General features: G+C 36.1%; 1 protein-coding gene across 1 annotated transcript; it reads right to left on the bottom strand.

The window, feature by feature from the left end:
• Positions 1–897: 897 nt before the first annotated feature.
• LOC137725642 (uncharacterized) lies at positions 898–9,019 on the bottom strand. The gene is made up of 5 exons (XM_068464401.1): positions 8,917–9,019; positions 2,344–2,579; positions 1,896–2,164; positions 1,456–1,579; positions 898–1,269 (listed from the first exon to the last, which is right to left on the bottom strand). Exons 1-5 carry the CDS (start codon positions 9,017–9,019, stop codon positions 898–900), a joined length of 1,104 nt encoding a protein of 367 aa, XP_068320502.1.
• Between the last annotated feature and the right edge of the window lie 1,960 nt (positions 9,020–10,979).

Below are 10,979 nucleotides of genomic sequence, written 5' to 3'. Positions count from 1 at the left end.
TTTTTGAGTCATTTTCCAAGTGATTTAGTAATCCCTCCTAATCCCCGGTCTAGAACGATCCCTACTTGCATCTTTACTACAATTGTCACAAGAGGGTTTTAATTTGTGTGCTTAATTAGTTAGCATCAGGAAGCTTATGTAAAAGTGGTTGAAACTCTCAATTTCACAAGGTTAAAGAGGCTGTTACAGATTGCCAATACATTCCAGTAATTGGGCATTTAATTCCCACGTTTTTTGCTGTTATTGGTCTTATAAAGAGCCATATTCAGCACCATATTCAGTTCCACTTTTAATTCTTTGTCAACATTAGCATCCTTATTCAATTCTCCACTTTTAGCACCATTTTGCCTTATTTGTCCTCAACTGAGCTCCAAAATATGATTAGCTGCACACTAACACAAAAGAGGGTAAAATGTAACTAGTTTAACTCAAAAATATCACAAAGGGACTAGGAATTGATGGTATAAATGTATGAAATATATGAGTTATCAAATTGGTCCAACAAGATCCGTATAAATTAATTGAAGATGGTTGGTTGTTTCGATGCCAGTCACTTTCTTGTGAGCCACCCTAGATTGCTTTCCCAATTGACATGGTCCACAAACATATGAGTCAGAAATAGAAAGAGGTGGCAGCCCTCTCACAACCTTATATTTAGACAACTTATTGGGGTCTTTGAAGTTCACATGCCCAAGTTCCTTATGCCACAGAACACTAGCTTCATCAATAGCTTTGTGACACTAGGAGTATTCAACAACTTTAGAGACATGAAGAATCATGAAGAATGTAGCGACTGTCTCCAGATCTCGGGAGTACAAGCAAGTTCTTTCCGTGTTCATCTACAATCTGACACCCTATTTTTGAGAAGCACACTTCATCAGCCACATCATCACACAACTAGATAATGCTAATGAGATTTGATTTCAACCCATCGACATAGCTAACATTTTCAAGCTTAGGTAATCCAGGGATCTTGACATCATTTTTCCCTATGATCTGAGACTTGTCTCCACCACCAAACATAACACCACCGCCAATAAAAAGAGCAATAGATGAGAAAGCCTCATTATCTTCAGTCATATGATGAGAGCACCCATTATTAAGATACCACACATTTGGTTTGGTAAAAGATACAACATTTAGAACAACTAGGCACCATTTTGAGTCATTCTCAACCCACTTCGAACTTAGCTTAATATTTCCAGATGAAGAAGAATGAACAAGCTGAGCAATTCTGTTGATTTCGATGATGAGACGGTCCACCTGATCCTTCAGCAAGTTGGTATTTCCAGAGTACAATTTTCTACATTTTGGATGAATGTGCCCAACTTCACCACAGTGATGACACGTAGGAACAGATCTTGTCTTTGGACAGTGTTTGGCATTCTAAGATACAGGCCTAGATTCTCTCACAAATTTTGTTTTGGTGGGAATAAAACTTGAGCCACATTCTACAAAACCAAGACCACTTTTGTCACCGTGTAGTTTCCCAAAACTAAGCATCTTGTCAAATTTTTCAGCTCCAATAGTAAGGCGAATAACTTTATCATTTGCCTCATTCAACTCAAGTAGCTGTTTCCTGTTAGTTTCATGATACATTACATTGTTTGGCTACAACACATGAATTTGATTCGTCAAATTTTCTTGAGATTTTAGCAAGTTTTGGACTTGAGCTTCAAGTGTAAAGATGACATCTTTATCTTTAACTTTGTCATTGCAATTATGAGCTTTCCCATTTAGCTCCTCAACATGAGCCTCAAGATAACCAATCTTTTCATCCAGTTTAATTCTGACTAGAAGAAGATACTTGTTTTCCTTTTGTAACTCAGTAACTTTTTTAGGTAGTTCAATCTTCTCCACTTTTGTAGAGCAAGTCTCATCAAAGAGTATCATACTTAATGCACAATTCATCATAAGTTTTATCCTCATTGCCATTCAGAACAGAATCATCATCACTTAGAGACACTTCTTCAATTGGAGCAACAAAAGTAACAACCTTTTCTTTATCATCTGACAACTCATCAGATTGCACAAAACCTTGTTCATTGTCATCACTCCAAGCAACCATCATTTCCTTTTCGCGCTTTTGACCAAAGAGTTTGGTGTTAGCACAATCAGCAGAACAATGCCCACTTCCACCACATGCAAAGCAGGGACCAGATACCTTCAATAAACCTTTGTCTCATTTTCTAGTGAATACTTTATTCTTCACTCCAGTGGTTGTTTTTCCCGACTGTTTGATGGCTCACTAAACTATTTAGAATCATTCCCTTTAATTTTTAGAATTCTTCTGAATTGTTTAACGAATAGAGTAAGATCATCATCTGAGGCATGTTTACATACATCACCAACAACCTCACAATTCTGAACACCACGAAGGGCTGCTTCTTTTCTCTTCTTGGAGTCACTTTCATCCATGTCAAGCTCCATCTCATAAGTAATAAGTTTCCCAACTAATTTTCCAAGCTTGATCTCATTTAGGTCCTTAAACTCTTGAATGGCAGCCTTCTTTGCTTGAAATCTCTTGGACAAGCATTTCAAAATCTTTTGAACAATGGTTGTTTCATCAATAGGCTTCCCTAACCCCAAAGCCTCATTTGTTAACCCTTAAGCTTTCTTATAGAAGACCTGAGAAAGTCTCAGACTCGAGCATTCTCAGATCCCCAAATTTTGAAAGGGTCATTTAGAGCTTCAGATTTCTCACTTGTTTATCACCCTCATGAAGAATTTGGAGTTTGTCTCAAGCTTGCTTGGTAGTAATGCAACATCGAACATGAGTAAACTGATTAGAGAAAATGGCAGAAACAATTGCATTAATTGGTTTCCCATTTGCTATAGCCGAAGCAATTTCTCCTTGAGTCTATTCACATTTTGGCTTAATCACAGACTCTCCATTGACTAGGCCCAATGGAGACTTCCACTCAAGAGTGAAACATCAATAAGATCTTGTGCCTCAAAAAAGATTTGAAATTTCTCGTTCCAAGCGGTATAATTTGTACCATCAAACAATGAAGGTGTATTACACGAGCTGCCAACACGATCACAGTCTATGGTGAGATTCCACCCAATACCAGCAAATCTCAGAGATCACTCTGTGTATATCTAGAGCAAGGCTCTTGATAGGAACATATTTATGAGACTTTGTTAGCCTATTTCCTTGCATTTACTCAGTTAGTTTATATTTATTAGAGTGTTTTAAGCTATTTTCGTGTGTTTGTAGGTCCAATTGGCAAAGGTGACAAGAAATGGCATTTTGGAGCAATTTGGAGCAGTTTTGGGCTGGAATGGATAACTTGTGTATGGAGTGCAAGGAATGGACGTTTTTGGTGCTTACAAGGTGCTAGGAATGTGCAAGGAATTAGGAAGGATTTATTATGGCTTTCAATCAACTGAAAACAAGGAGACCTTATGTAGTCCTGTTTTATCTAAAACTTATCCAAACTTACCTTATTTTATCTTATCCTATCCTAATCTTATTTTACCTAAATTCCAGCTGCAAGGGGGACTCATTTTCATATGAAACCACCTGTTATCTGGTTCTAGAAGCCCTAAGATTGTGCCGAACCACTCTATCCTTTTCCCCTAGAAATCTGTCATGCCCTATCCTTGTCCTCCAAGGAATGGTGCCGTGAACCCTAGCCCTATAAATACACCACATATCTGCCGCATAAAGGGAGAGCTTTAGAGATAATTTCAGAGAGAAAAATATAAAGAGTGCTACATCAAGGAAGGAAGGAGAAAAATGACTTGTGCTGTGACCTGCCATCCAAGGCCATTGGAGTGCTGGAGTGTTTCTGGGTTCTTTCTATCCTTAGTTTTAGTTCAATGTTTAAATTAGATTGGTTGCAAACATGTGGAACTAATTTCGTTTTAGCTAGAGGTGAATTCAAAGCCATAAACATATATGTGATATGAATTGATTACATCCAGTTATTGTTTCGTAAAACATGAATGCGATTTACTTATTTGTTTGATTAATAACTTATTCTTGTATGTTGATTAAGGATGCATACTTAGTTTGCGTGCATGAATTTGATGCTAAAATATAAGGGAATTTCACCTTATAGTTATGAACTTATATTTATAGGTAGTGGAAGTCACTAGCCATGATTGTGCTAAGTAAATCCATGGCAGGAGTATCATGCACTTCATAGTTACGAATGCCTTGTCAATACTTATGATTTTCATAGAACTTAATGATCTTTGATATGTATCTCTATCATGTAGTTCATATAGGGAACTTGATAAGAATAATTTGATTGCGTCGCTGAGTCCAATTCAATGAAATTAGGAAAATCTGAGAGTTAATTTATGCAGTTCACGATTAACTTGGGGCATTGTTATTCATGGTTTATAGGAATAATAACTGGAAATCGATTTGTATGCATATGGTTCATGTGTGGAGAAGAATCATCTAGCTAGCCTTTCACCCCTTAAGTCACCTTAATTTCGTGCAACCTTTACTTAGTTCTGCAACTTATTAGTTTTAAGTCAATTTTCGTCCAAACAAACACCCCCCTTTCATGTTTTGAGTCAATTTAGTTAGATTTTCGTCCAAAGCACCCCTTAGTGCTTGTTTTGAGTTATTTGAGTCAGTTTAGTTTGTTTTGAGTCAGTTTAGTTTAGTTTTATGTTTTTGAGTCTAGTTAGTGTAGATTAGCATCCCTCCTAATTCCCGGCCTAGAACGATCCCTACTTACTCATACTACGATTGCATAATTAATAGGGTTTAATTTATGTGTTAGTTTCTATCACATCAGCTCTGATACCAATTGTAATTGGTACTAGGTGGAATAACCTATGTATAAAAATTATAATCTGTTGGACTAACTCGTCAAGCCCGCTAGTCAACTAAGATAGATTTGTTAGTCGATAAATCTGAGGTTCAAATACCAATTTCAATTCACAAAAATTGGCCTAGTCAGCAAGGTTGTAGATCGTTGCAAGTTATAATGTGTCAAGTGAGCATGACAGTGAGCACATACCATTTAAATGTTCAACAAATATATATACCATGTATGTGTATGTGGGATGTGTGATATAATAAACATAAATTGAACACAAGATATTTTTGGCCGGAAAGACCCACGTCTGGGTTAAAAAAAATCAAGGACTCTCCACTAAGTTCAATCCACTAGTGTAAATTACGGTTCATACAAAGACTACACAAGCTCAATTCCTAGATCCATATCTACATAACAGCTTTACCTTTGTGCAACCTTGCCTTACACGAGATGGACTCCTTCGATCATCACGAAGTGGCAGCTCTTGTTGAGCTCATCACCTTGTGGCACCAAGATCAACACGACCAATGATGTGATGTAATTTTACAATATACACATGAAATCTGGATTCAAATGACCAGTTAGATTCTCCAGTCAACCAGATGAAGTAAGAATCTAACTTGAATCCAAAAGCTTGGGTTAAAACCAAATTTAAAGTTTAAAACCAGACCAAGACTTAATGCAAAACCTTAAAACAATGCAACCCTAATAAACAATGATTGGATGTTTAATGCATGAGGAAGGTTTGCCAGTTAGGGTTCATAAATAGAGAAGATGCAAGCTTTAAACTTAACAAATAAATTCTGAACATCAAAGAACAATATGAAACCCTAGAAGTAAATATACCCAAGGAAATCAGATTTTCCATCAGCCAACTTGTCCTAAGGACACTTGTCGACTGCAAAAGAGATCTAGGCAGATCAATGGCCAGAAATGGACTACCATCAGAAAGGTGTCAGTCAGCCCATGTGGGCTGTCTTAATCTATGTGCCTAGATATCTAGAAGTCAGCACACAAAACTGACTATACAATCAAACGAGACAGAATGCAATACAAATAGAGATATGAAATGCACATGCATGAACAAACCTTTAAGATGAAATGTGCCACTTCTTGAACATTTACTCCAGCAACAACATCCCATAAACTGAGTATATTCTAAAGCTAGATTGAGCATGTGTGATGGTTCAATTACAATATTTGACAAGGAAAGCCAAACACTTAAAGTTAAACTATACATCTTCACCTCATATCCTTGGTGTGGAGACTTAGAGATACCATCCCTTTGGTGCTTGGAGAATCCATCAACAAATCCTTAAGCCCAAAGGACCAAGTAAGGAGCAAAGTTTCGAGAAGAGAAAATCCCAGGAGCAAAGAGAGGACTTGAAGGCCTTCTATTTGGGTGATAACCTTGACAGCACATGGATGATCTTCAAGGGTATGAAAGTTCAACTCTTTCTCTTTGATTATGCAAAGAGTTTTGATCACCATTCACTAGGCTTTGAATTTAATATGACTTAGATTTGTTTTGAGTTCATCCTTTCTTTAATTGTTAACATATATGCATATGTTGCTCAAATAGTCTCTTTTAAAGCTTTTCTTTTCATTGGCATCTCACCAGTAGTTGGGTTGAATGAGCTTGCTCTACCTCTCTTTTGTTTTGGGTTTGGACTTCTTCATCACCTTAGTTGGATCTCTCACTTCAAAGTAGGCTTGTTCTAGTTCCATCTATACTAGCTTAATTGCATACTCAGAACACTTGTGCTCAATGGCATTCAAGACATTGATGGTGTCTCATTCCAAATTAAGGATCCATTCCCAGTTTCGGTTGATTTTGGGATGACCTTGTGAAAACATGAATTTCCTATGACAAATCAAACAAGAACACGTGTACAAAATATTGTATTGTATTAGTGAGTTTAGAGTTACAATCTCTTTACAATTTTGAATCCTTTGGTTAAATCTCCGAAATGTAAAGTGTGTGTGTGTATAGGGAAAGTTGTCGATTCACAGGTCACGATGACTTGATCTAGGATGAACAAATGTCGCAAGGGTTTGGCTTGTAATTGTGGAAGAACAGGCATATGTAGAGGTGCTTAATGATTCTTCGTGGGTTTGAAGAAGAATGCAGTGAGTTTTCTAAGTGTTTGGGAATTTGGGAGTTTGGGGGCTTGAGAGCTTCAACATCTGGGTGTGAGAATGATTTTCTGAACCCCTTTCTTTGTCTTAGATCCTCGTATTTATAGGCTCTCTCAACCCTTGCCTACTGCTGGATTGGCCTTGATTGTTGACTTTATTTATTGACCTAAGAACTAAGACTTGATTTGAGGCTTGATTCGTGATTTAACTCTATCAATTAATTTAAATCAATTAATTTGTTTGATTTAAATTAAAATTAATTACAGCATTACTAAAGATAATTCTTTAACTATTTTCAACCAAATGTCACCATTGACACTCGTACTGACTTGTTCGGTTTTAACGAGTCACATGCCATGTCTACAATTTGTGAGACACATGATACATGCCACGTAAGCCCTGGAATGTTAGAATTTAATGTGTTAGTGAACATTTATTTCACCAGAATTTCGATATCTACACTTTGCATGCCTTGTCAAGCAGTCAGGGCCTCATCTTTCCAGCTTTGGTAGAAGCACTGCAAAGAAAACAATTGTTAAATTAGAGGATTTAATTAATAACTCATGCTTAAAATCAAAATTAAATGCAAAAGCTAGATATGCCTATATCCAAAACTAAATCATTTTTCTAAAATCTTCAAGGCCTAAGGGTTGATGAACCAAAATTTTTTCATATACAAAGAGAAAGGTAAATAGATTATTCACTTGAAGCCATACTTTGGCTCATGGAACCAAATGCTACAATTTTTAGGAAAGGACTTTCAAAATGCCCATTGATGTGTTCTTCCTTTGCCTAAAAAATTTCTCCAAAAAAGCCTCCAATGAAAGCGGCCTTTAACTCTCCGCACCAAAGAAAGGAAGAAGCTGAGGTAACCATGAATAGAGAGAGATAGCACTCTATCACCATAGTGACCAAGTTTGTAAAGAGAAGGAGAATGATGGCTCTTGTTCTTCTCTTTTCGCTCCAAAACCCCTAAGTTGGAAGGAGCTATAAAGTGACTTAAAGTGAGTTATATAGTTGATACCCTAGGTGCAATAACCTCAAATCGGCATATAGTGTAGGTGGGCCTTTTGGAATTTCTCACTTAAGTAGATGGACCTTTTGAAATTTCTCACTTGAAGTTTTCATGCACAACTTTAGTTATAAGCCTAATGGGTCAACCAAATGGACCTATTAACCCGAAACTTACTTTTAACTCCCAATTTAACATCTTACGAGCATATAATTAATTAACTAACTAAATTAATCTCAACCTACTCAATCTATTAACTTAATTGATTTCACCATAAGTAGTTTTCCTAAGCTCAATCCTCTCTGTGTGTGATTCTTTAAGTTCTAAATTTCTAATTAGAGAGATAGTGGGTAGTCAAAACTTTTATTAATCAATTGTAAATTAAAATCACCTATGGGTTGCATGACCTCTATGCTTGTTTTCATTTTTGTTTTTCTATTCTATTGATTTAGATTATTCTGAAGTTTTAAATTACTTATATATTTTACGAAGAGTTTAGCTAAAGGCTAATATGTTGGAAAATTGCAAAATAATTTTGGGGGCCCAGAGATTTTTAGAAAAAGAGTAGGGTGTTTAAAGTAAATGGGTGTGAGGCCCCTTTTGGTATTTGATGGAACTAAAACTTCGTGCTCCGGGCAATTGACATGACTGCCTTTGCCAGAATCTCACATGAATTCCGATGAGGTGATGAATGAGGTGATTATTTGGGGGAATTGGTTGGGTCTGTGATGGAGCTACCTACATATATTCTGGTTAGTTTAAAAGCAATAACATCTTGATAGTACATAAAGCAGAGAAAAGCCTTTAATAAATCTTTTCAATTATCGTAATACCCTTACTAGTTTTTTAAAATGACATTGTGTACATGTGCTTTGAACACTCTCTTGCTTGGGAAAAAAGCTGACTAGTATGGTACCGCTGCCACCACAATCCACCATTATCACAATCCCCCACCTCCACCTTAGCAATGACTACCCTCACCATCTTCACTACCATCACCCCTCCCAAACCGTCCCCATGCCAACGTGTTCACCACCACCGCCGCCACCCGCACCCTCATCTCTCTCCCGTACATGCAGTACATTTTTCTACAAAACTGTTTAGTACATAAAACTTTGAAAATGATGGTCATTTTGATCATCATACACAAGTACAACAACTTTACATCAACATTTACCAAACGATTGTGACATTGCTTTCCTCTACAACTCTATTTCTCTATCTCATTGGAGGTGCGAATTAACTATCACAAGGTCTATAAGATTGCAATCTGAGATAGCCAAGTAGAAACTGTGAACTTATATAATTTATTTGAGTAATTCTGTGATTGAAAGTTTATTATATTAGGGTGGGTTTTCTCAAGTTAAAATCAATTCCATGAGTGTTCTATTATTATTTTTTTTTTTTTTTAAAGTAGAGCAATAAGATTAGTAGGTTAGATAGTTAGTTGTTAGGAAAGAAGGAAAATCGATGAGAACTGAACCCATGCAAGAACGACCTCTACTAATAGATTAACTTTGTTTGGATTGCTATACTAATAGATTGTATAGTGATTAATTTTGAGAAATTTAATGGCCGGTTCAAAGTGTCCGTTGTGGGCCTCCGAAATGTCACAGCCGATCACATGGTTTCTCTGTGTGTAAATTCTCCATTAACAATAACACATGTTCAATGGTCTTTGAGGAAATCAAATCCTAGCCGTTCGGGTGGATTTGTTACTTGTCCGCACCTAGCTAGTGCCTACTGAGAGGCACTTCACGACCGTACTATGGTACAAAATCACCCTTTTGGTACACTTGGATTTGATTTAGTGGCTTCACCCTCAGCTTCCAATTTTGTTATGCTCCATTATACCTTTGCTCGAATCCATGTTTATATTTTTTGTTTTGTCCTTGTATATTTTGGGTGGTGATATTCACATACTTATTTTTATCTTTCACATATTTCTCTCAAATTTTGACCATTGAATCGAATGAATTGAAGAAAATCAAATGATAAATATTAACAGTGTGTGGGAGGTTAAAAAAATATGTGTGGATAACATCATCCTATATATTATTGTAGCAATCCCAAACTAAGTAGCAATTAGTTTACTTAACTCCCTTGGCATGGAATTTGAAATGACTTCCCTTGGTATAGAATTTGAAACATTTTTTAAACATTCTGTTTCTTTGGTTGACCGTACATTTTTTGACGTGCTTTAAAAAACTTTGTTTGTACCTTTTTAATGTGTGTGGAAAACATCATCCTATATATTACAGTAGCAATCCCAAACTATGTAGCAATTGGCTTACTTAACTCCCTTGGCATGGAATTTGAAATGACTTCCCTTGGTATAGAATTTGGAACATTTTTTAAACATTCTATTTCTTTCGTTGACCGTATATTTTTTGACGTGTTTTAAAAAACTTTGTTTCTACTTTTTTTATTTTTTATTTTTTTATTTTTAAGAATAATCAGATGTAGAATAGAATATTAAATGTTTAATATCCTGTAATTGTAAAAGAAATTAAGAAAAAAATAAAATAAATAAAAGCTGTGTCAAAGAATTTGATAAACTTTTATGTCGGTCAAGCTATAGGCCTCGAAATCGAGATGAATTGAACTTATTGTGACAGCCCAATCCACCGGCCCCTTGACAAAATTATGTTTTTGATATGGCACTAGCAAGGCCTTTTGTATTGTACAGCATATTATTGGGGAAAGTTAAAAGCATTGCTTTTAGAACGTTGATTGGAAATAGATTAGTTGTCCCAGCTGATTGGGGGATTCCTTTTCAAGATTTCAAATCTAGCTGGGGCATCAAGTGATTCCACTAACAGAGATCCTATAGCTAGACACTTTGGACAAAGCTTCTTGCTATGTTGAGTCAGCCAATGCTTCTTGCTATGTTGAGTCAGCCAATGCTTTTTCTTTAATTGATAGACGATGGGATAATCGAATTTGAGATATCTTTCAGCATTCAGATGAAATATTATAAGATTAAAAGCTAGTTGATAGTAATTTATCAACATAAATAAAAATGGATTGAACAATTAACTAGG

This window comes from Pyrus communis, chromosome 1 (assembly GCF_963583255.1).
Source record: "Pyrus communis chromosome 1, drPyrComm1.1, whole genome shotgun sequence".
Taxonomy (NCBI): Eukaryota; Viridiplantae; Streptophyta; class Magnoliopsida; order Rosales; family Rosaceae; genus Pyrus; species Pyrus communis.
The sequence above is the reverse complement of the archived record's forward strand: the minus strand, read 5'-3'. Positions and strand labels throughout refer to the sequence as shown.

What these genes read in the sequence shown, in the direction of transcription:
- LOC137725642 (XM_068464401.1), bottom strand. Translation starts at nt 9,019, where the DNA reads ATGTACTGCATGTACGGGAGAGAGATGAGGGTGCGGGTGGCGGCGGTG. An exon ending in GGGTGATGGTAGTGAAGATG is followed by an intron (nt 2,580 to 8,916) that starts GTGAGGGTAGTC and finishes CTTTGGGGTTAG; the next exon opens with GGAAGCCTATTGATGAAACA. An exon ending in ATTGTGAGGTTGTTGGTGAT is followed by an intron (nt 2,165 to 2,343) that starts GTATGTAAACAT and finishes GGTTTATTGAAG; the next exon opens with GTATCTGGTCCCTGCTTTGC.